Here is a 26,692-nt window from a genome sequence, read left to right on the forward strand (position 1 = left end):
TATGACATTTTCTCTGGGCCAGTGTAAAATCCCAATTTGTTGTTATGAACTTATTTTATTGTGACATATTTGACGAGGAAAAATACGAGCAATGAGCAAAATGTCCGCGCGTATTGTATTTAAGACCATAAAAGAAGAGATTTATTATTCCACTACAAAAAGATTATGTTATTTTGGCTCCTCTGTTTTGGTAACAGTTTTGAAATACACCCGGCATTATCTGCCCATCGGTATATAGCGCGTACGAATGACGTAAACAACACAAAAAGCCAGTTCAATGTCTTTAATTTGATTGGATAAAATGAAAAGATAAATGATAAGTGATTGGCATTCTAAAAACTTGTTTTCGAGCTTGCATCGTTTCAAAAACTATTCTTCCATTGAAAGTCACATTTTACAATTGTAATTCCAAAATATTCAAGAAAGTCTCGAAATCAGAGAAATGTCGTCAACTTATAGTGACAAATCCAGTTCCAATAAATCAGAATAACAAAAGTTCTTTATAGTTCATCATCACTATTTGCAAAGGGCAAGATTCTCTTGAATTTCTTCTGTGGAACTGTGGCATGGACGGCAGCGGAGACAGCATCGGCAGTGGTAAAGGTAAACTGGCAGTCATTAATTAAAGACAGCTCCAGTGAACAAATGTTTGCTTTCATTTTCATCTCGCTGTGGATCAGCTGTTGGCGTCAGTATTTGGCTTTCAGCGTAAGATTTATTACGTGCATCACATACTTCGATGAAGCTGCTGAGTTTCAAGGACACGTCGTCTCCTTCTGCTGCTCTGTGGACGTACTGGAATAGCTGTCTAAAGACTTAAGGTTTCTTTGTCCAGTAAGTGCGATGATGTTTAAAGTCTCCACATTTTCCTTTCTGAGCGTTGATATCATCGTCCTACGGACCGAATGGTTGGTGTGCCTGCCTGTCAACCCGGCGGCCTTCATAAATGAACCGAGCGAATTTTTTTCCTAGAGGCTGTTTCTTGAACCAGATATTGCATGATGGCTTAACAATGGACGCCAAATAAAATGGGGAATCTGCAGCAGCCATTTCAGGCGGTCGTCTTGCCAGATATTCTTTAAAGATGCTCACAGGACGACGTGATCCGCCAGTAGCGTACATTTTGGGGTTGAACGTGTGGTCAGGGACAAATTCGCCGGTACGGCGAAGCTGTTTTCGCTTTGAAGATAGAGCTTCTCTGACCTTCGTAAACCGTCTGTCTGTGAGTATATTATAATGGTTTTCTTTTTCCCTTAAGAAGCAATCGAAACTTCGTAACATAGGCGTCAACGCATCAGGTTCATATTTGTCCCCGTTCGCCATACGTACGTTTAAAAAAATGTGAGCCAAAACTTTGTCCAGTTTTTGTTCTGGTATGTTTTCAGTAGTTCTTGTTTCGTTGACAATTTTTGCCCATCTGTAAAAAACATTAAGGTCACTTTGCGTCTTTTTAGTTGTGTTTTTGTTTCTGTTCTCAGCAATAAAATTGTCAATGTCTTCGTCATCCAGTTGTCCGCTTTCTGTTTGTTCTGTTTGCTCAGTAATTGTAGCATCACCACCTGTTTCAGTAGTTTCTGTTTGTTCAGTTAAATAGTCTGTGTCTGTTAAGAGTTTGTCTTCTAAAAATTCAAGTCCAAAGGACCCAAACATGTCAAAGTTGGGTTCGTCCAGTCCGGCTATTGTTGCTCCTTTTCCTGCCTTTTCTGTCCGTATTCGCTCTGTTGTAAACCGGTCAAACCGGGACACTACAGTGTATTACGGTCTCATATTTTGCGCGTTCTCTTGACCTTATTGGGTGAAATGACATAATAGTGGAATAATAAGATGAAGTACTACTTCTTAATTGAGCAGTGCTATTAATCCAGTAACAATTCATTGAGCCAATTCATTTGATAGGCTCAATGGGTTCGGTTTAAATAATCAAAAATTGGTACCATAATGAGCATTTTAAATATATTTTAGCGAAACTTGATATCATGGGCCGCTGGGAAAAGGTTATTATGAAGAAAAAAGCATGTACAAGTAAATGGCACCAAGTAGGGTGGCACTCAACCCCAACCCTATCTAAAGCGGCTTCTATATAGGCTTCCTAGCCTTTAACGCATTTCATTTTGTAAATAGTTCAGTGGGAGTATTGTAATAGTAAGAATATTGTGTATCATCTTTAATGTATTTATGTTGTATTTTTTGGTTAATGGCAAAATAAATGAATTGAAATTGAAATTCTTGTGCAAGATTCATGTAATAGATCATTTTGGTGTTCTTCTATTGGTATGCATTACTTTTCTGTCCATGTTGCTGGTTTTTCTGACGTTTCTGAAATCCAGGAATCCTAGATGGCCGCCATGTAGAAATCATGACAAATTCCTTCATTACCTCCCATTTCTGAACTCAAATCCATCGTCTTTATTTGTCATAAATTTAATTTAGTACCCTCGGAGTCGTCGAGCGAGGGGGAGGGGGTGGATGGGGAGTCAGCACCCTTAGGCGGAGAAGACGAAAAAAAAAAAAAAAAAAAAAAAAAACTCGGTATAGACAGGGTTAATGAGAAACCAAACGAAGGAGGATTATTACGAAGTGCACATCATGACTGAACCTTAACTTTAAAATTTACGAAAAAAACAAAGACACTAAAGGAGAACACAATTAGTGCGATTTCTACAAATGCAACACTCTGGTAATTCCTAGAGTGGACATCGTCGATATATAACACTTAGGCCTGGGGCAAACGTCAAATCTTAGTCGAACTTAATTCGTCGAACCTATTAATTTTGAAATAGGCGCAAGAATGGTGCGACGTTTGCCACAATTAAGTTTGACTCAAATTAATTGCTTCGACTCCAGCATAAGTTCGACTTGCCAAGTCGGATAATGCGACAGTGGTTCGGCGTTATAGCAAACGCCGTTCTAAACACGCGCTGAACTCAATTCTTAAATCATGCAAATTACAAAATAATTGATTCAAATGTGATGGAATGCGCAAACGTCACAAAAATACCAACTCCCTCATCTGCCAAACGCTATTCCCCCCTGACGAGCATGCGCTGTACAAAGACAATTTCGCGACCAGAAATGGCGAGCTATCGAAAGTCATTGCTGACATCGCACAGCGTGATGGAAATGTGTTTTTCGTGTTTCATGAACACTTAATTAGAATTAGACCTTTTGTCCCTCCACCTACCCTTCATTATATATACAACGCACTAATTCAATCTCATTTCGATTATTGCAATCTTGTCTGGAGTAATTGTGGTTAAACATTATTTGACAGGCTACAGAAGCTTCAGAAACGTGCCGCTCGCGTTTTAACCTTCTCTAGCTATGATGCTGATGCTAACCGTTTAATTAGACAACTCGATTGGAAAGACTTGAGCACTCAATTTCAAATACAGAAATCCATAATGGTATACAAGTCTTTAAATGGTCTTGTTCCTGAATATTTATCATCTAAATTTGTTAAACGAAATGAAACGCGTTACTCCCTGAGGGACTCTGTTAACAAACTATTTGTCCCGTTTCCGCGAACTAATTTCATGAAAAGCAGCTTTTCTTATAGCGGAGCAGTTCTCTGGAACAGCCTACCCTGTCATGTGAGAAAAGCTGAATCTCTTAGTCAATTTAAAAGATTAGTTACTGTTCATTTTTAATGTTACACACGGCATTCATGAAAAACAGGTTTTAGTTAGATTAGTTGTAGTCAGGTTTTGAATTTTGTTTAGGATAGTTAGGTTATTTCTAATTTTTATACTCCTGATGGATTTTACCGTGTTTAAATAAAGATTTATTGATCATTGATTGATTGACATGCGAATTACCTATTGGCAATAAATGCTCAGTGTTTGAGTCTTCTCTTTCTATTTTTCGCAATTAATTGCCAAAGAAAAGCCCGACGAGCACTGTATTTCGGCATTTCGCTAGCAAGTCCTAGCAATAACTAGCCGCGCATCTAGTGAATAGGGACCTTACAAATGCAAGACGGTGACGCAAACGAAAACGTCATTTGACAGTTTAACTTTATTTCATTTGTGCTACTTTGCGATTATTGTAACTCATTTAACTTGTACACAAACGACAAACTACCCAGGAACCAAATTGGTAGGAGTACCGTTCAAGTTAAGGAAGAGAATGAAAAATTCACTCCCGTGGGTTCACGTTCTCCACAAAACCTTGAATTTGGTCATTTCACATTGTTGTTTTGCAGAGGACGGCAAAGAAATGTACCAAAATGTAAACCGCACGTGCAGAGCGATTGTTTTTGCTCATTAAGCCTTTCGTGTTGTGGCGTTGTCGTCGCCGTCGCCTTGGTGTTTTCGTAAGGTCCCTAATAGCACGGGGGCACGTGCTTATTCCCGTGTTTCACGAAGTGCAACTTGTGAATTAAGGCTGGTTTCCATATGATCGCGGATCGCAGATCGCAGATCGCAATAAGGTCTGCGATCGTCTGCGATCCTGCGATCGTGATCGCAGACGATCGCAGAAGATAGAACCATGTTCTATCTGAAGGCTGGTTTCCATATGATCGCGGATCGCAGATCGCAATAAGGTCTGCGATCGTCCGCAATCCTGCATTCGTGATCGCAGACGATCGCAGAAGATAGAACCATGTTCTATCTAAAGGCTGGTTTCCATATGATCGCGGATTGCAGATCGCAGACCTTATTGCGATCTGCGATCTGCGATCATATGGAAACCAGCCTTTAGGGTCTACGCAAGTTCGACGTTTGCTACCACGCTGGAATTAAGTCGACTCTTTGTCGAACCTATTTTTAATTAATTCGACGCGACTTAGATTCGACGTTTGCCCTAGGCCTTAGTTTAACTCAAAGCAGGCCCGAATTTCGGCGAAGTGGGAGCTTAATTTCTAGAAAATACTGAAAAGTGAAAGATTGACTGCAAAGCCTAGTAGACTAACAAAGTAATTCGCAGCCTTGAAACGAAGTACAAAGTAGTTTTAATTCTCCCCTCTCTGAACGGTAATGAGGATAAAAATGTCTTTTGTACTTTACCGAAAATAGATCAGTTTTGAATCCGTTGGAAATATATGCGATGTAAAAGAGGTTATTTCGATACAATACCAGGCTTGCTTCAAAATCAGCCTATTACATCAACACCATTAAAACAAACGATGGTAAATTCAACATTCGTTTTGCAGCTGTAAAAGTTTGGAATCATCTTGACGAAAGCATAAAACACCTCGCCCTTAAGAGCGCCTGTCCGTAAAAATCAAACATATCGCGGCAAGGGTAGAAAATTCGATTTCTTTCAAATCTTAATGTTAGATAGGCTAGGATATAACTAAAATCACTGTGTAGTTTTTCGGTGAAATATCCGTTTATTTCAAAGAAAGATGCAAAAACGAAAATCCGTTAAAATCGTCATTTGAGGCGCTAAATAGGCCTACTCTGGGACCTTAAGTCACCTTAAGTCGCTTAAAGTCGCCTTAAGTTGCCTTAAATACCTCCGGCAGGGGAAGGGGGAATCTCATATTAAATTGACGGGGGTGATTGCCATACCTTTTAGGGGTTAATATCGCCTGGTTGCTAAGTATATTCCAAGATGGCGGCGACCGTGCACAATTTTTGGGTTACTTTGATCAAGGATTTCATAAGGATAGAAAGCTCTTTGGAAGCTGAAACTTCGGTGAGTACCTAATGTTTACATTACATTTCTCTTGACGAAAGGAGAAAAAGTGCCATTTTGGAATGACCTTCTCCTTTAAAGCCCCATTTACACGGCAGAAAATTTTTGGCACGGCTCGGATGAAAAAAGTACGCGTACCAAAGAAATTGGTTCGGCACGGATAGATTTAGTCGTGTAAACGACTTTGCCCTATCCGTACGGGAAAAAAATTTCACCCGTGCTCGGACCATGTCGAGAGGTAGTCCGAGCACGGATAAAATTGGTACGCGATCCTGAAAATCTAGCCCAGCTCGGATAAAGTGTGCGGTGTAAACGATTAGCATGCCGTGCAGAACTAACTTTTCTCTGATGAGCCTTCGTGCCTTTGGTCAACATCAATTTGGGAGAGCATGTGCAAATCGGCGCGCGATTCACTCAGCATAGCGCATAGCGGGAAGATGCTGCAAAAGTCGCCAAGGAAATCTCGCCGGATAGCATGGAAGGACCAAGATGTTAAGGAATTTGTCATACCACTCTTTTTCTGTGAACGCTGTCTCCACTATCTCAAACCACTGACCACTTCGTATCAGTGTCCAACACCGTCGCTCAACAGAAGTACAAGAGAGAACTGATGCAATAAATAACAACCCGTACCCCCGCCTTTTTCTATTCTTCTGTAAAGCGGACGAGAGAAAGGTCGATTTCCGAATTTCCTGCTAGAACACACGCGGTCTTCTTTAGAGAAGAAATTCTAAGAACTTTTCGTCCGCCATGTTTCTACAGAGGAAGCAGCATGTGCACTAGGCAAGAATCGAGTACGCTGGCCGAGATGTTGAGCCTTTTACACGTACCAAATCATAGTTTCACATCATTTGGCACGGTAGAAAAAAAGGTTGTGTAAATGAGTAATCAGTGCTATTTTTTTGGTATGCGCACCACTTTTTTTTTTTGGTATGCGCACCCACTTTTTTCATCCGAGCCGTGCCTAAAACTAGTTTTCTGCCGGGTAAATGGGGCTTCATTTTCCCCATGAATTTTTTTACGGATTTTGTAAAGCTCCCGTGTCGCTCTTAATGATTTGCCCAAAGAAATTTTTACGGGAATCTATAGGCCATCCTTCTAATATTTAACCACCAGAAGCTTAATCGATTTGAAGGTTTCGCACATGGGAAAAATTAGTGTTATTACTACAGTGAGTTGTATGTCTTCGAAATTAAATTATTTCGTAAACACAGAACAAGGCAATATTTCTCAAAATCATTCCAACAGATATTTAGAGATAGCAAAAAACGATTTGAGTGTTTTAAAGTCGGTAGAATGATTTGTTGTTGCACACGGGGCTCTCAAACCCCTATAATAATTTTGCGCCTCAAATGACGATTTTAACGGATTTCCTTATTTGCATTTTTCTTTGAAATAAAAGGATGTTTCAGTTAAAAAACTACACAGTGATTTCAGTTATATCCTAGCCTATCTAACATTAAAATATGAAAGAAATCGAATTTTTCACCCTTGCCGCGAAATTTAAAATTTGTTTGATTTTTACAGACAGGCGCTCTTTTAACGTTTAAAAACAAAGTCAAGTTAAAGATCTTACAGTCTTAAGGCTGGTTTCCATAGGATCGCGGATCGCGGATCGCAGATCGCAGATCGCAATAAGGTCTGCGATCATATGGAAACCAGCCTTTAGATAGAACATGGTTCTATCTTCTGCGATCGTCTGCGATCGTGATTGCAGGATCGCAGAGGATCGCAGAAGTAGTTTCCATATGATCGCAGACGATCGCAGACCTTATTGCGATCTGCGATCTACGATCCGCGATCATATGGAAACCAGCCTTTACTTTGAGTTTTCAACCGGTATTTATTTATTTATTTATTTATTTATTTATTTATTCTTTACCTCTTCTTTTTAATGATTAATCAATTGCTTTGCTCAAGCTTTAGTGCCAACCTACCTTTTATATTGAAACATTATTTAGTTTTACTCAGTTCGATTAGCTTTTCAGTTATTCTGAGTAAATGTTACCTCTTGTATTAATATATTATGTTGTTAACTTTTTAATTTGGTAATAAAGCTTGTTGTTGTTGTTATTTTGTTATTTTAAGCAGCGCTGCGGGAGTTTATTCTATAACTTTTGCTGCGCTTGGTCAGAGATGGGAGGTTCCTAATTCTTTTTCCAAAACAAATAAAATTGCAGGTTTGGAATAATATAGCACCGGCTTTTGGCGGACTAAAAAAACAGATCTTGTAGATCTTGTAGGAGATATCGTCGGCTAAAGATAGCTAGGGAAACCTTTAAAGAATTTCGTAACACAGGATACGAAGGAAATGATCGCTATTAACGTGTTTTGTGGGGTGAGAAGATTGGATACGAGGATGGATTGAGGCGCGCGGGGTGTCATGGGAAGAGGCCAAGGAAAAATAGCGACTGGCAGATTTCGATCCAATATATGGATACGAGGACGGATTGAGGCGCAGGGGGTGTCATGGGAAGAGGCGAAGGAAAAATAGCGACTGCCAGATGTGCAATCGTTCGTGGAACCGTGCAGTGCTCTTTTTCAAGAAAACGGAGTAATTTTAGAGCTTTTTTGCAGTCAAAATTCACTGCGGGTTCTAGTTTAATATTTAACGAGCCAAAACGTTCGTCCGAAGAGTGCTTTCTTTTTTGTTAGCTTGTAATGTCGTGCTGCCGTAATGGCTTCTTCGTGGGAATATTCGTGGAAAGACAAAATATGACTGTGATACTGACCTGTCATCCACAATTCACTGAAAGAAATGTCCAAATCACCCACATCGCCTTTCCGTGAATGTTCCTGCGAAGAAGCCATTACGGCAGCACGACATTACAAGCAAACAAAAAAGAAATCACTCATCGGACGAACGTTTTGGCTCGTTAAATATTAAACTAGAACCCGCAGTGAATTTTGACTGCAAAAAAGCTCTAAAATTACTCCGTTTTCTTGAAAAAGAGCACTGCACGGTTCCACGAACGATTGCACATCTGGCAGTCGCTATTTTTCCTTCGCCTCTTCCCATGACACCCCCTGCGCCTCAATCCGTCCTCGTATCCAATCTTCTCACCCCACAAAACACGTAAATAGCGACTGGGTACGAGTCTGACGCTTTTCCAGGAATGGCTTTGAAGCCGTTCAAAAAATTCGCAGCACGTGTTTTATCGGGTCTAAAACCACTTGGCTACGCCTCGTGGTTTTAAATCCCGATAAAACACTGCTGCTCGTGTTTTAAACATTACATAATGTTAAAGGTAACAATTTTAATGAGTATTTAAATGTGATTAAACCATGATATTATCATCGAGTCATTTAAACAGGGACCCTACCACTTTTTTCCTTGGGTTGAACTTTTAGGGCTCCAGGGGTGAGTTGCATAAAATTTAATGTCGGGCGTGACTTCTAACGCCAGACGTTAAAATACTGAATCTGACTGGGCTGAAGGTCTGGCATTAGCAGTTACGCCCGACGTTTAATTTTATGCAACTTACCCCAGATGATATGGCCGTGAATGTATGATAAATGGCGTAACAGTGCCCCCTAATGCCTGTTCATCTTGGCCAGATGTTTTTAGCCCTTACACTTTAAAATAGTCTCCGCTGTCCCTGCTAAGATAGCTTCACCCACCTTGATTTGCAAGTATTTTTTCTCCAACGCAATGGATGACGTAGAGCACTGGGAAAAGAATTGGGAACAGCACTATATCAAAGAGACACCAGATGTTTAGGAACAACCATTTCCAACGTTCAATACTGCGCCATGAAGCTTTCCTTGATACCCTTAAGTCATGACTACCAAACCACTTGTCGTCCATTAAGCTATAGAGAACTGGATGGGCTAGAATCTAAGGAAGATAAAATTTATCCAGTATTAGAAGTATTTTTAATGAGGGCAGGGGGGGGGGGAGGGGGGGAGGGGGTTGAAAAAAGAGTACAATCGAAGCTATCCATGCGACCACTCTCGTAAGCGACAAGCTCTATAGCTAGTCACGACCACTTTTTCCAATTCCCGAAGTTGTCGCTTACGAGAGCTTCGACTGCATGTTGTAATTCATTTCAGAGTAATTCTGGCAAATGGCTACCACCTGTCCTGGGAGGATCAAAGTAGAAGTGTTTCTATGGTGGATTGTTTCATTTCCAAAGCGTTCTAACCAGAGATTCTGTACCTTCTTTTGCTCTAAGTCAATGGCGATATCCATTACGTCATCCAACGAATCTGCAAATGCGAGCCGGTCTTCTGTTCCAGATTTCAGAGGGTTAAGAAGTGAAGAGGTAAACGCGTCAAATGAATTCGCTAACTTATTGAATTCCTCTTCATCCGGTTCCTTCCTGTCTGCTCTTTGTCGAAGTTCAAAGTTCATCTGTTAATTAAACAAGGGGGTTAAAAAAAACTCTTTGTTTTTTTTCAAGTATATACTGATCTAATATTTATAATTACTTGATGACTGCTACGCTGAAAGAATTACGTCAAAGTTAATATATAAAAAGGCAGAACGGGTTACTTCAAGTACGACTTGAAATCAACTAAGGAAGTACTGCTTGGACTCAGGTGTCAGGACAATCCTTGAGACAGTTCTTCTATATGAGCAGCTCCTCTGAAAAGCATGTGTGTTTGTCCTGGGGACCAAGATTTTGATTGGAAGTTGCTAACTTTTACCGGTATGCAGTATTAGTCATGGTATTCTTTCGGGCCTTAAACATGAGACAGTTCAACTGATGTTGTGACATTTTAGATAGCCTTTTCTCTCACTTTTAAACAAGAAAATATACGGTGGCATCGATAACTACGATAACTACGAAGACAGTATCGTCCATACTCCTGTGTAGTGTGGGCTAATTCTTCTTTTGTTGAACCAAGGACGGCGCACCCCGAACTACATAACAATTTAATGTGACTTTGAAGATATCAGTACAGCAGCTATGACACGGATTGAAGTTGTGCCCAGTAATTAAGCCTAAGTTAATTAAGACGAATAAATCTCTCATGATCGATACTGGAACCGGTCGCGATTTCAATATATATTTTTTTCTCCACAAATGGTGTGTTTACAATTTCGCCGTTCGTGTACCGCCGCATTGATACTATGAAATATGGTAATGCATGCGTTCGATAAAATGTTTTGCACAATATGTCATTTTGAATGCTTTAAAGCAATATATTTTTTTAGTTCAAGTCAAACCAAAATCACAACAGAAACTGCGTCAAAAGCAAGAGGCAGTTAACTCCAAAAAGCTCAGCGAACCTAAAATAATGGAAACTACATTTACACCGAAAGCTTGCTTTTATTAAGTTAGACTGACATACAATGTGATTTTAAGTACAAAGATTCCAGTGAATATACACGATAATTTCAAAGCTCAGCACCTTGACTTCGATCGAAGTTCAGGTTGACGAAACTTGCGAAAACACGAAACTCGATCGATCACTCGGCTGTTCTGTGGCTTAAGATTAGAAAATTTTGAGAAGGAAATTTATTTTCACAAGAAGCAAAAAGCGCATCAAAATTTTAAAAAGCGAAATCAAAGTGCACAATTCAATAAATCCGTAAATCATCCAGGAAAAAAAAAAAAAGAAGTACTTAACGTTTTCGTCGGTCTCTTTATTTTTTCTATGAAATTCTGTTTACAACATCTGCGCGCGTGCACTTACTACGTAAATCCACTGACACAACCTCGATCAATTGTTTTGCAAGTTGTCAGAGCACTCCTTCGATTGGATTTAAGGGAATGTGTGGTTAACGTAGTTACCGTAATTCAGGCTGGCAGCAATGAAAAACGCAAATCGTTAGCTGGGAAAGCCTCGAGTTTGCTTGTCTCTTCGAGACTCAGTAAAATATATTTTACTTGATTCCGACAATTTGTTTGATAAATCCGGCTTGCGTTTGAAAATTCTTGTGCACGCACGGTTTAAACAAGGAGGAAGGAAAAGCATAACAAACGACAAAATCTAAAGAGAAAGAGAAAGAAATCGTCAACGCAAAACTAATTTGCCTATAATGGATCGAACGGTACTCAAGAGTAATAACTTACCTTCATCGCCATAAACAAAGCGTTGGTCTCACATTCTGTGAGATCCTTTGGCGTTATTTCACTTATCTCATCAACATCACCGCGCCTAATCTTCTCTATTAATTCATCCTCTTTATTCTGGAAAACTGGAAAAGGGTTCAAATGAAATCACATTTTACTAACCACTCAAAATATGCAAAATACAAATATGGAAACGGTTACATAAACAAACAAAAAAATTAAAGTGGCGAGAAAACATTAAAAATGAATGGAATGCGTTACCAACTCGGTGAGGGTATAAGGGGGAAGTGGCATGTGGCATGGCGTGCGGAATGGCATAATTATGCGAAATACGAGATATGCGGAATGACTTAAAGAAATAAATTAAGTGAAGAGCGCGTCCTGTTTTCGCGCCAATTTTATAAGAGCAGCAGTTTTCTCGATGTTGCGGACTATTAAACAACCAAACAACAGATCGAGGATTAGAAAATAAAGGCATGGGATAGAACATGTCTGATCGCTGGTTACATTGAAGTGAGAGTGAAGAAATCGATGAAGTTTCACATTCTAGGAGCTAAGGATAAATCAAATTTCTAGTTGACAAAAAGAACGTGGCAGCGAGTAGCCTGGACGAAAAGCAACAGCAGACTGGAGAAATAACATCAGTCCAAGGCCAAAACTATTCTGGAGAAATTTTAAATTTTATAATCCCGGTCATTTTATCAGACTCTTTGACGGTTACATAAGGTAACGAATAAACAATTTGTACATTTCATGGGAAAAATACTATTTTACTTTTTCTCACCTTGCATTTTCGTCGAGCTACGAGTACGCAAGGCACTGTTGAGCTGCTGAGCCAGCTAGCTAGCTACTCAACACGGCGATTCATGTAGTTCAGTTACACGTTATCGAACTAACCATATGCGTCTTTAATTAAGGTCTATTAGTGCCAGACGTCCCAACCTAACTTCAGATTTAAAAGGGAAAAAGCCCTAGAGCAAAAAAGCAGATGACAAGTATGGTGTGAAACTATTCTTATCACAAATGCAGTTGGTCAAATTGTTCTTCAAACCCTTCCGATCTCAATATTAATCAGCACCAATTTTCCCGCTCATGATAAATGAATCATCGAGCATACAGGGTATGAGAATTGATCTTTTACCGAGGGTTTAAAAAAAGAACAATGTTTATTATTTGCCCCCGGTAAAGGATCAATCTTTGTTCTGATAAGACTTCACGCTGCCACGTTATTTTTGTCAACCGAAGTCGCATGGAGAAAAATGAACATGAAATTTAATTTACTACGGATTTACTCATAGTTCCTTGAATGCTAAAAATATAAACAGTTTTCATTGCTTTCTTTACCCTCACTTCTTCCAAATCAACGATCAGACGATCTAATCCTCGAATTGCTGTATATGTTCAGCAAGGGTCCGCAGCATCAAAAAGCTGCTGCTCTTATAAAATTGGCACGAAAACATGACGCGCTCTTCAATTCATTTATTTCCCGCGTAAATCGTATTTCGCATAATTATGCCATTCCGCACGCCATGCCACATGCCCATTCCGCAAACTCATTCCGTCTTTTACCCTCACCGTTACCAACTGACGTCATCAAGTCTGGCTCTTTGGCCCGGTTCAGACGCTGAACTTTTTATGAGTCGAATCAGTTGAGAACGGCTCAGCCGTTCTTCTCGCCTGGCTAAGCCGGGAATTTCGGCTTTGGAACGGCTTTGATTCAGACGTCGAACTTTTCATGAGCCGAACCTAATGCATAAATTATTATAAGGTATTTCAAATAGAAAAAATGAAAAAATAAAAAAAAAACGCTAACCTTTTTGATTGGTTTTGCTTCAAGTAAATTAAGTTCGGCGTCTTAATCAAAAGGCGGGATTTTCGTGATTTGGGCCGACCTTAATTTGAATTAAGTTCGGCTCATGAAAAATTTGGCGTCTGAACTGAGCCTTACTCGGAATTTATTAGTGGAGTATCCAACACACTTCCAAGCTTTTGAATTACTTTATGAATCAATAATGTAATCTAGTTCTTTATATGTACTGCGTGTATTAATCTATTGTGCGTCCGCTGGCCGCTCCATTGGCGGATTAGCTTTGCTGATGGAAATTATGCTAATTAAAGATTAAAGATTAAAGACGAATCGTAACACGTTATCCTCGTCATCGTATTTATAAATTATTTAATTATATGTAGAAATCAAGGAGGGTACATAAGAGCTTTAAACTAATTATTTATTATTTATTTTATTTACTCATTTATCTATTTTTTTTTTTATAAATTTCGGCCCAGAAAAACCAAACATGATGTTGCATTTTAAGGGTCATTTTCTAACTAGGAGAAACGCAATCGAATTCATTGTCTGAAGCCTGCAAGGCTTCAGAATCCAGAGCTATCTTCAAAAGATGCTGTCTTCAGGCAGACGAACTCTTGATTACTCTTAAGGATAGAATTAGTTTTTACTCTAGTAAGATAACTTGTGGTGCAATGTCTGTAGATATTCACAAATTGTATACAATTTAACATACTTAGGAATATTAATCCTCATTTCAATACGGCTTTCTTGTAAGAGAGTTTGATACTTAACTAATGAAATTACCGTATTAAGTAAAAGTGCATCAATAGGCTTTTTGCAACAGTTGGTCACGTGACTACTTTTTCGTTAACATTCAAGCAATCGATTTTGGAGAAATGATTTTTTCAGGAATGGAAAAGTCATATAGGATTTAGCTAGCATGCAAATTTTCAGTCATATCTGAAAATGGGGAATTCTATTTGCTGTTTGAATTTACTGCTTTTCCTTACCAATCCTTGTAAATTTTCGAATGCTCAGACTGCCATAAAATCTCTCCATTGTCATATTACGGCTTGAAATTTGTTTATATGGTTCATTTTTTCACACTTTTTATTTCATACAGTAATATTGCACCCACTTTATGAAACGAATATATATAGAAATTTTATTTGAATGGCAAGGCCTTTCCACCCCCATATAAAATATTCTAATTTCGCAAGTATTCAAACTGTTACAAAATCTCGCCTTTGTACAACACTGGACACTCGCGAGATGCAATGTTCCGGAGACTTATAACCCCAAGGCTGTGACCGGCTCACCACATGAGTCACCCATAGCGCAGTGGTTAGAGCATCCAGACTAGTAACTGGAAGGTCGTGGGTTCGATTTCTGCTGGGGGCTCGGAAATTTTTACCGAGAAATTTCAAAGTCAGTTATATTAAAGTAAACTGCGGGAAATTGATACTAGATGTGCATCATAATAAGATGTGTGTAATCAATGAGTAATCGATGGGTAATCAATAGGTAATCGATGAGCAATCAATAGGCCACAAAATTGCTTTTCATCGATTAGTCATCGATTGCAATGACGGATTGATCATCGCCAATAATCAATCACCAATCAGTTGATTACTCATTGATAACCCACCGATTACTCATTGATGTTACTGATCATCGATTAGTTACCACTTGGGTAAATCCAGTCCTCACCAGGTCTGTAACAGTGGGATATTTTTTCTCGCAAAGACACTAACATTTGCAACGACCTCCCAGATGCACCGTAAAACAGGCATTAAGAGTGTCTTCTTTCGAATAAACAATAAACCAGTTTTCTATAAAAGGTACTTCAATAATGGGATTCGAACTGTGGGCGACTTACGCTTTGATCTTAATAATATCGACTCTTATGAATTACAGGCAAAATACATAGAGAAGACGAATTTTCTGGAATAGACTGGTCTACGCCACTCCATACCGCTCAATTTAAGAAATGCTAATTATAAACCGGATCCCATAGTCCTAAATCCATCCTTCAAAACTGACAGTGGTCTTTTCGAACTAAAAAGAAATCTAAAGATTACTATTCCCTTTTTGTCTTTTTTGCTTCCCTAGTCATGCGCAAAAACTAAAGTGTGAATTTAGTTTATCTGATGAGGCGTTGAAAAAGCTTTCTGTCTTCCCCATTCAGTTGCTTTTGAGCCATACGTTCAGGCCTTTTAGTTTAAGGTATTAAACTATATACTTTACACTAATTCAAAATTACATAAAATCGGCTATATTTCAGACAATCTGTGCTCTTTTTGCAAACGGGAATCAGAAACTATACAGCATCTCTTTTATAATTGTTCTTACTCAATTACTTTTTGGAAAGACTTTGAATTATATTACTTATCCCTGACAAAACAACAAATACATCTTGAGTTGAGAGATATTTTAATCGGTGTTCTAACACCAGAATGCCCCTTACTAAATTACCTGTTACTTATAGGAAAAATTTATTTATGGGGGTGTAGAAGAAATAACGAACTTCCGAATATAGGTGGTTACAAATTTAAAGTATCGTTAAAGTATGACACAGAGAAATTTATTTGTACGAAAAATAATACATTAGACATATTTAAAAAGAAATGGACAATACTTAGACCTATTTAATATATATATGACTTGTACGGGTGTGACTTTGAATTTTTTGTGAGTGAGTGCATGAGAGCATGACATGAGTTAGTGAGTGTTGTGAATGGTGTGTTAGCGGGCCAGCGAGTGAGTAAGCTAATTGTAATATTGTACAAAGTGTAAGTGCGTAAGTACTGTCTAGTTTATTATTGTATGTAACTGTGTGTTTTCTTGCAAATAAAAAAAAAAAATAAATAAAAAAAAAAAGAGTGTCTTCTTTCAAACTAGCGCTATCATACGTTAAGCCCTAACCGGTATCCGTAGTTGAATGTTTAATATGCTTCATAGAATTTAAAAGAAAATTGTCTTCTCTCACAAGTAAATAATTACCTGTTTCGTCCTTATCGTTTAAGTCTGCCATGTCGTCACAGCACAATCTATAAAAAGACAAGTCATCTAAAATTCACAGGAGTCTTAGCGATTATTATCTTTTGATCATATGTCCATCTAATTTAACAATACTATACAGACCTTCTGCTAAGCAGAAGTGCTGAAGACCTTTCCATCTCAGTTGAGGTGCATGCTTTTGCAAGATTTTGCGGGCTTTGACTAGGCACTGAAACAAATTGATGATCAATTCTTCAAAAGAGACACTACTTTCAAACATTCAGCTGAATGGTTGCAGTAACAAGAACCAACCAAGCATATATTGAATAAATCTGCATGGATTAGTTTCAATCCTCCTCACAGTTCTTGGAACACTTTTCGTTGTACTCGTTCCCCTTCCCCACCCATCCCCCCTCCCCACTCCCCAATATGGATAACAAATAAATACCAACAGAGTGAGAGGCGCCGCAGATTGAAACCTGTGGTCAAAGTGATTCAACTTCCTTCCTTACTAATTATACGTTATTTTCATTCGAGAATGACAGATCTTTTGACCAAACGAATCATTTTCCCTTTTATTAATCTATGCTATTTCTTATATTTCGTTTTGGTGAGCACTTAAATACGTGCTTTTGAAACTTAACATAAGGCAATAGGAAATAAAAATTACCTCGTACCTCGCTCGTTCCGCAAGAAGTCTGTATTAATTAGGAGACACTACTTATCAGGAAGACCTATCTCTATATTCTAATGCTTTTGGCTGCATTTAAAGAGCCAACTCCGCTTTTCAGCTGGTTTGTTACTGTTGTCAAATGCCTCAAATGGCAAGCTTAGGCTACCTCTGAAAAAACCTGCGCGCAGATGGAAACGACAAAGATGTAGACTATTGGGTAGACAAGATGCACTGACAACCAATACGCTGAGTTCGAAATATTTCACTTATGTGATTGTGCAATCAAAATGCCGGATAATTATAAGGCCCTGTTTAAAAGAAGTTCCTATGCAAATACATTACAATGTGCTCCTTCGCATATCGCAGAACTAAATTAAAAAGAGTTACCTCTATTTGGAGTCAAGATGATCTCAGCTCCTCCGTCTTGCTTCCGTTGTTAATGGATTGTGAAAAGTTATATTCTCACAGCAGTTTTTTCGTTTAACCATTTTGTGACCCTGTTCCAATATTGAAACAAAAGGCAGGAAATAGTTATTGATAACTTTAACTTTTTATGACGTTACATCATTTGAAAATTAACAGGGTGTAAACATAACGGAGCTAGACAAGTCAAAACAGGAAATCAACCGAGTATTTTAAATAAAACTCTGACCCAAAACAAAACAAGATCGATTTACAGATGATGAGAATTATGTAATAGCTAGCATAATCTAGTCATAGTCTTATACAGGTCGGAGCGTATCGGATACTTTATCCAAATATACGTAAATAAAATTGTATAGAGAGTATGTGGAACATCACGCAACTCTTTCAGGTGGATTTCCACTATGGTCACCATTTGTTCGGATCAAACAAACACCATTTGTTCGGATCTGCAAACATAAAACCTCAGAAAGCTTATGGGAACGAAATCATATTTGCCGAATTTATGAGCTGCTGTTGGCATCAAGAAAATTAAAGCGGACCTAATTTGATACCTCAACGTGCTTGTTCCCTTATAGACAAAAATAATTTTTCATTATTGTAGCGAAACTGTGACTATAAATTTAACAAAACCGAAGAAGTTTTATTTGCTCTCTGAAGCTAATGACAATTTTGCAAATAGTACTGTTTAAATAAAAGAAATAAATTTAAATTTTAATTGCAATAATGTATTATTAGAGCTTGAAATCCGAATTTCCAAGGCGATCAAAATTTCCGAGCAGATATAAAACCGAAATGATCGATTGAGTACCTTCATGAATTCCACGTCAGCAGAACGAGATCAGATGACGGATGAGTTAAACACAGGAAGCTATGAGGTCTGCATGATTGCCTCTCATAGTCTTCCTTTTTTCGTGCGCATTAGCTAATGCTGCGTTCAATCAACGAAACTATGATGATCTTGGCTGTTTCACTTAGTGTTCGGAATGCTTTAAAACGCTGATCGCCCGACCGAGCATCGCTTTGCTTTGAGAGGATGCGTTCTGTGATGCGTTTTGTTCAATTTAGGGTTTGACACTAAGTAACACGGGAAGCTGTAAGGTTTCTGCTCTAGCGCCTTGTATGGCCTTCCTGTTCTTAGTGAATTTAGGAAACAGTAAGGGATACAGCTGAATGCCTCATATAGTCTTCCTGTTTTGATCAGTTTACACTGAGTAACTAGTAGCACTAAATTGTTAATTGCTGGGTATGGCAATATATGCGGAGTGTTTTACGCATTAGCTGCAAGACAATTAACTTGACCGTCGCTTATAGTCTGTAGTGTAGAAGACGTAATAGGATGTCCCTGGCTTCCAAATCATTATAGCTACATTGTAACAATTCTATAAATGGAACAAATATGATGGAACATTTTAAACCACAGCTGAATAAATAAGAATGATGTATTATTCAGTGAGTGATACACGAGCCACTTACTGAATAATACATCATTCCCAATTCTATAAATGTCCCTCAAAAGCTTGAATTTGATCGATCTTTTAACTTTAACTTGAGATTTGTTTTGCATTTGATCTCATCGCATATGTACCACATTTTGATATCGCAGCTCAGCAGACAGGACCACAACATGCTTGATGACATGGGTAGTTATAAAGTATATTATTTTGTAAACCTAGCGGAGCGAATCAAAACAGGAAATCAACGGAGTGTTATTGTTTAACTCTAACATAAAAGAAACATATTTACAAATGACGAGAATTGTGTAATAGCTTAATTAAAATTGATGTGGATTCAATGAATTTAACAATAGAAATACGCGTTAGTCAGGCAAAGCGTAACCGATATTTGGTTATATAAGTGAATACTCACTAACTGTCGGCCAGTTTTGCAACAGATTTTCCCGGGTTCAGTTGAGATTTTAAGGCAAGTAATGGAATTTTTTTTTATATATTACCTGGTTGAACAGCTCCCTTCCGTTCTTGCGTATAAGTATTTGCTCATTCATTCCTTTGGCTACTTCAACTTTTATCATTCGGCATTTTTTTGATCGCCTCAATCGCTCTTTTTCGTTTACTCAGGCTGAAGTTAAATTTTAACTTTCTTACAAATAAGCTACTGTTTTGTATGGTGATTAACAGGAATTGAAGTTAAATTAACAAACAACTGCCCAGGACAAATAACGTACGTATGAAATAAAACTAGAAACAATGTCGAACATCACGCTTTGATTTGTTCGGATGCTTACGATGAGAATTTTAACATCTCAGATAGTTTAATGAAACGAAATCATATATTTACCGAATTTACGAACTGCTGTTGGCCTCAAGAAAATTAAAGCAGGCCTAATTTGACACCTCGGCGCGTTTGTTCTTATGTACAAAAATAATTTTTCACTGTAACGAAATTTTGAACTGATTTTTTTGGCAAATAAAGCCGAAATCCGATCAGTTTCTGAGGCGATTCAATTTCCCGACAAGATATAAGTAAACCGAAATGATGGATGGGGTGCCCTTCATTGAACTCTTTGTCAGGGGAACGTGATCAGTTGACGGATGAGTTAAAACACTGGGAACTATGAGGTCGATCTGCATGATTGCCTAGTATAGTCTTCCTGTTTTCGTACACACGGTAACCGTGATGGCCAGCACGCAATTGCTTTGGCCGAGTTTTCAAAAGTCGCTGTAGAATCAAAACCGTAGCCCTCGGAACGAAGGCTTCGGAAATTTGGAGAGGCTTTTAGAGGTTGACTATTTTAAGGTATCAAAATTGATATGTTTACTCCTTCCATTTATAAACAAAATGTACTCTTTGCACCACAGTTTGGTGGAAACCTGTTGCTCAAACCAAAATTGACTTACTAGGGATCTCTTTGTGCCAAGATGATTTTGGAAAGTTTTATGCAGCGCGTCAAAACGCAAATCGACCTTCCCGATGCTAATATCGCTCCCCAGTATGGTCTCTTAGTCGGGGTCGAGGTCAATCCGCAAGAAAACGAAACACATTTCGAAATTCGAGTTTATTACAGTGGAGTTTATTACTAAGTAATTGAACGATTTAAGATGGTAATATTTTGAATTGTCCCGCAAATTGTGTACCAAGGCGGCCGTGATACGATAGGAGTTGTTTACATAACATAACTACATGTGTAACTAAAACATATACTGTTAAGCCCTCCCCTTTACATTTTAGAATACTGAACGGACACAATAAGGGAAGTGACACCTTGCTAGCTGTAAATATTTATGCTTATGTTGAATTCCATCAACGTACACATTATTATGATTTTGACTGTTTCGTAATAGCGTTCCAGATACTTTTACATATGTTGCCCCACCAAGCATCCCGTTAAATTGAGAGAGTGTGTTCTGCGTATGCGTTTTGGTCAATCCCCTTATGGTTTGATATAATCAATACGGGAAACTGTAAGGCTCCTGCATGAATGCCTTGTATGGTCTTCCCACTCTTGATGAATTCAGAATATTTGGAATCTTTGACACAACGTAAACTGTAAGGGGTTTATTGGAGTGGAACAAAGACAGCAGGGAAGATTTGTACCAATTGAATCAGCATATTTTCACATACTAGGATCACTCATAAGCAAGTAAGTTATGGTATAAAAGCAAGGTACAACGTACTATGGGAAAATATGGTTTATCGGCGAGCCGATTCGAACCCCGGTCTCCTGTGTTCAAGGCAGACGTGATAACCACTACTCAGTATCTCAACTGAGTATCTTTTGGTATCAAATTGTTATTTGTTGGGCATGACAATATATTTCCACCTCGATGTGGAAATGTTTCATACATTAATTGTAAGGTAACTATCTCGGCCGTAATTTATACCCCTTTTTTATGCAGAACAATGGGCGCTATTCTATCTCGTGACACCGACGAAGAAGCAACAGGTACTGAAAGCAGGACAATCCAAAGGTACTTAACATTATCTTGACAATATTTTCAGTTGTTTTAAAAATTCACAATTTGCACACACCTTAACATCACTCGGTACCCAATAACCGCATCTAGACAGGGGAGAGGGGGAATTCTGCCTGAGGCGACTTTGAACCTGAATAAGTAATTATAAATGTTGAAGCAAACGACATGAATTTCAGGAATTTTCCAGAAATTTATCTAGGAAAAATTTGGTGTAGTTCGTTAACTTTTATTGACTTTGATGTTACCATGGCAACCAAGTTTCAACGGGTAGTATTTTTTTAGAAAATGGAAAAAGCTTTCTTGGTTGGAAAATAAAAGATAGTTTCCTACGGTAATTTTTATGTCTATCGCTCACTTGGTATCCCTCTATTGGTTTTGATTAGTTTTCGTTCAAATTCGTCTGACGAGAGAATTTATCCTAGTATCTGAAAAGGTCGTATTTGTCGCTTTCCTGTTCTTGTAACAGATATATAACACTTGGATGTTAGAAATTTTGTCTAAATCAAGCAAATGGCCATTCAGCTGACCTACTTACAGAGGTAACAAATAACATAATTTTGTTGAAATTCTCAGAAACACTCGTCAGAAATAAATATAATTTTGAAACAGATTTGACATTGACAGTAATTTATGCACAGCAAAAACAATCTATGAAAATGAGATGTTAATTGTTCTTTGTAAAAATAACTCCTGTTTTTTGGCAAATGCGCTTTCAAACTCGTTCCCAGGGCACTTTCCTTTTACACCCGTGTCTCCAGAAATACAGGGGGAATGCCCTGGGAAAGAGGTTGATACTCTTGCATAAATTGTGTTGTTTTACAAGAACGAGCAGGGTGACCCCTATTTAAATTTTGGAGCACTTGAAGAAATTTGAACAAACTCTTATTGCAGCATTTTATGTTAGATGAACGTCCTTAAGGACGGTGAACTGATAGAAGTATTTTAGCATATTTCAGCAGGCGCTGTTGGAATCGGGAAAAAAATCATTGGTGGTAACCAAACATTTCTCGGAGATAACTGAGCTTTAATTTGGAAAGAACATGCTATATATTTTCCTGTATTTTAAAGCTTTGGATACAACCAATTTTCTTTTACAGTCATTTCAAATATTGTGAAACAGACTTTCTTGACAACCTTAGTTAATTAACTTTGGAAAATTAGGAAAATGAAAACAATTTCCCTGATAAAGACACACTATTATTCAAATGACATTGAGACTGCGCTCTTTTCCTTTGTTGGCTAAAAAGTAGTACCCATTCTGGAGTGGTGGGTAATTAGGATTTTGATTTATCTTATCTAGAATGGATGCTCCAAGCACCTCGACCGACCATGGCAGTGATCAGGGCGTTCCTGAAACGGGCAAAGAGGTGATATTGCATCAGTTACGTTCACGATTCACCTAAAAAGATGCACTCGGAAGTAAAGTATTTTTATTTTCTCAAGAAAAAAAAAGAGGCGATCTTAAAAAAATACGTTTTTTGTTTGTTTGTTTGTTTGTTTTCTTAAATCCCGAGCCATTATCACAATTGAATTATTTTCTATTAAATTTATCAAAAAAAGATATATTTTTGAAGCATTCTTCTGAGAGATTTGAATAGCTCAAGTAGGTTGTTTTGCTCGTCTTCCTTAAATCATTGAATATTTATCCGGCCGAAATATAGGTGACTCACACAATACCATCAAGTTGTGTACCTTCATTTATGTTGATTTATATATTTTTCCTATGAAGAAGTCAATTATCATGAATGCTTGTGAAAATTCGCCCTGATTGGGATTTGAACCCACGTCCCCCCGCATACTAGTCGGGTGTGATAACCACTACACCACCAGGACAACCACGCTGGCAACGCAGTAATCGAAGGTGTGAGTAACGTAGTTTGGGGATGTGGGCCTCCCGGGGAATTTTTCTTTGAAGGTGACAGGGTAGTGGAAGCCTATAACTCCATTGCGACCCATCTAAGGATTAAGTTAATGCAGGAGCTCCTGGTTAATGATGGACGACCAAGAGAGGACCCTTGATCCTCTCTTGTGCACGACAAAAGGCCAACTTAGTAGATTACAAGGGAGGATCCAGAAAGGATACAGGCTATTTTCAATTAATAATAACTGTATATATGAGACCTAACTGTATACATGACACCCCAAATAAACATATTTTTGAATATTTGTTTGAAAGAAAATTCGCCCTGAGTGGGATTTGAACCCACGTCCCCCCGCATGCTAGTCGGGTGTGATAACCACTACACGACCAGGAGCCTTTTAATCCTGGCGCTTCGAATCGTTGTAATCTGTGCTTGTGGGAGAAGTATTTCATTATTTTTAGATTAGACATGTCCTGGTCCTCAACAATCATACATACCCTCCGAGCCAAGTTGTATGGTATGTTATTTTTAGTGTGTCTTGGATGACTGGATGTATATGGGAGGTATTGGAATGAGTACGTCGGTTTATGCATTATTGTTGAGGACCAGGACATAAGGAAACGACGCCTTCACGATCTCAAACAAATCCTGCTGAGAAAACAATATCCAGCTGAGATCATTGATTACGGTGTAAACATCGACAACCCAGAAACGTCAAACGGATGCTAACAAACTCCTATTTCTCCAAGCAAAAGGAAACTGATCCGAAAGTTAAAATGTGTGAAACAAAACGTCGCGGAACATGCCCTTATTTAAAGTAGGGTAAAGAATTCACCTTCTCCGTCAAGAATGAAACATTTCGGATAAAACACTCGATGAACTGCACCTCGACGAATTTGATTTACGTAATAACATGTGCAGGATGTGGACGAAATTATATAGGATAAACAGGTGATGTCCTGAGAAATAGAGTGACAATTCATAAACAACAAATTAGAGACCCACACACACCTATGCTGGGAGTCAGCAAGCATATTGATGAATGTGCTGCAGGATTGACTCCTCAGTTCACTATCTTTCCGTTCTACAAGATTCTCAGCCCCTCCGAGGTCATGAGAAAGAACATGGAGCGATTTTTTATTTCGAAATATAAACCCGTTCTTAATGATTTGAAATTACGCTAATTGCTCGAGCGCGCTTCGAATTACAACAGCCATTATTATTGTAATTACAATTACGTCTGTGAGGTAATAAGTCAATAAACACACTTTGCTATGCCTGAAGAGCCGCAACAGCGGTGAAACGCGTATCGCAAAAGCAACGTAAAATAAGGCTTTCGTTTTTCATTTGTTTTAATATATATCTGAGCTGATTTTCCAGAAGGTGGCTGAGGTTTTCAGCTCAAAGGCAGACGCAGTTTGCCTTTGAGCTGAAAACAGCCAAGAAACTTCGACGCCTTGCACTGGAATAAATTTGAGGGGGAAGGGAAGGAAGGGGGGGCGGGTGGGGGCGTCACTTGTGAACCGATGCCATTAGAGGGGTCAGGAGTGCAAAGCGGGGGGGGGGGGGGGGGCTTGGTATGAATTGGCTGGTTGCCGCGACTGAATTATTTTTTCAGCCATTCTCCAGTCAAGGAGACTTATTTTTGTGGTCTCTAAAGAACATGTCGGTTTCTTTTAGGGTGAAAGATCAATGTCAGGCAGCCTTTCACACATTCCAGTGTATTTTGGGGTAACTAAAGCAGAAGTTCAGCCGGCGGTGGGTGTTAGGGGACGGGTAACTGCTCTATGTGGCCCTTTGAGTTTGTGGCCACGTTTTGGAAAATCAGCTCAGATAGCAAAGGGTAATATTTTTCCAGTGGCTACCCCTTGCTGCAGCTGACTCCTTTTCCTGTACCGTTTAAGAGGGCGTTTCATGTTACCTGAACATTGAGGGCTTAGTATGCTAAAGGGTATAGCGAAATACGAGACCTGGAGGTCACGCACACCACATATGGAACGTGATAATGTCATTATACCGATTGTAATATTGTTAGGACTTGACGAAACTGTAGCATCAACAGTTAATAAATAGAGGTACCTGTCCAGGTTAAGCTTTAGCAACAAAAACGCCCGAAGCGTACCAACTCACGATATTGTTGTTTAGTTTTGGCGGCACTAAAGGCCGGAATCCGGAATCCGAAATCCAGAATCTGGATCCAGAGGAATCCTCAAGATTGAACTATTAGATTGTACAAAGATTGTCTGAAAATAATCTCAAAGCAAATGTTATATTTTTCGATTCGTGACACCAGGGAAAAAATCTAATTAAGTCATTATTTCCAGTAAGTAAAAAAATGATTGTTCCTACGGTTGAAACATGTCAAAATAATCGCGCATGCAGTAAAGGAAAGAAAATTTGATTGTCTATATCTTACTTTTGAAACTATATTAAGATTTCTGGAGACCACAAATATCACCCTACAGTTAAGTTACGCTCAAAATGTTCATTTTGCATGGCCAGCAGATTACCTGTTTTCACTCTGGCAGTTTACTGTTTGTTTGGTTACCCAGCAAAACACCAATGAGGAACATGTCGCGACAACATGACAAACTCGGTAGTTCGACAATTATTCAGTATTTGCAGATAAATCATACAGAATAAATAAATAACGACCCGGAATAAACTAAGTATAGCCACCACAGCGCGCTTGAACATCGTCAGCGCCCTTCGGTTCCGATTTGCTGACTTACCTGGAACCTTCCCTCTCTCTGCCAGTAGCTCCACTTCGCGAGCTGCCGAACCATTTAACAGCCTTTTTCTAAACCAGTTGAAACAAGTTTAAAACAATAGAGGAAGAAAGTGTGTACTCAGGTAACTTACCGCCTCTTAATTGGAGAATCCTCCATCTGTAGTCAAACAAGCTGCAAACTGCCTGAGTGAAAACAGATCATCTGCTGGCTATGCAAAATGAAACCTCGTGAACGTAACTGTAGGTGACATTTGTGGTCTCCAGAAACCTTAGCATAGTTTCAAAAGCAAGATATGGACTATCAAATTTTATTTCCTTTACTACATGCGCGATTATTTTGACATGTTTTAACCGTGAGACCAATCATTTTTCATTTGCGGGAAATTATGACTTAATTAGATTTTTCTCTGGTGTCCCGAATCGAAAAATACATCATTTGCGTTTGACATTATTTTCAGACAATTTTTGTACAATCTAATTGCTGAATCTTGGGGATTCCCCTGGATCCAGATTCCAGTTTTCCGTTCCGGATTCCGGATTCCGGCTTTTAGCGCTGCCCTTAGTTTTCAAAATGGCGTCTGTCGGCAAATTTGTCAAATTAGCAAACTTCAACGAC

General features: G+C 38.7%; 2 protein-coding genes across 5 annotated transcripts in view; one reads left to right on the plus strand and one right to left on the minus strand.

The window, feature by feature from the left end:
• Positions 1-17,601, minus strand: part of LOC146473969 (uncharacterized) — a 38,123-nt gene extending 20,522 nt beyond the window's left edge. The window contains exons 1-5 of the mRNA XM_085118006.1: positions 17,513-17,601; positions 16,456-16,502; positions 11,664-11,788; positions 9,800-9,994; positions 9,262-9,478 (exon numbers count right to left, since the gene is read on the minus strand). Coding sequence (XP_084974132.1) covers positions 9,262-9,478; positions 9,800-9,994; positions 11,664-11,788; positions 16,456-16,486 — 568 coding nt within the window. The 5' untranslated portion in view covers positions 16,487-16,502; positions 17,513-17,601. The remainder of the gene's footprint in view (positions 1-9,261; positions 9,479-9,799; positions 9,995-11,663; positions 11,789-16,455; positions 16,503-17,512) is intronic.
• Positions 17,602-20,034: 2,433 nt separating this feature from the next.
• The window catches only part of LOC146473970 (uncharacterized), a 29,443-nt gene continuing 22,785 nt past the window's right edge, over positions 20,035-26,692 (plus strand). For 3 of the 4 annotated variants that reach the window (XM_085117628.1, XM_085117632.1, XM_085117631.1), the window contains exons 1-3: positions 20,035-20,305; positions 21,406-21,477; positions 22,784-22,850. In XM_085117628.1, the coding sequence (XP_084973754.1) occupies positions 21,410-21,477; positions 22,784-22,850 (135 nt within the window). In that variant the 5' untranslated portion in view covers positions 20,035-20,305; positions 21,406-21,409. Of the gene's footprint in view, positions 20,306-21,215; positions 21,288-21,405; positions 21,478-22,783; positions 22,851-26,692 lie in introns of those variants that run through there. The other variant, XM_085117630.1, reaches the window with a different exon arrangement.

Source organism: Pavona decussata, unplaced genomic scaffold, assembly GCF_977016875.1.
Source record: "Pavona decussata unplaced genomic scaffold, jaPavDecu1.1 SCAFFOLD_92, whole genome shotgun sequence".
Taxonomy (NCBI): Eukaryota; Metazoa; Cnidaria; class Anthozoa; order Scleractinia; family Agariciidae; genus Pavona; species Pavona decussata.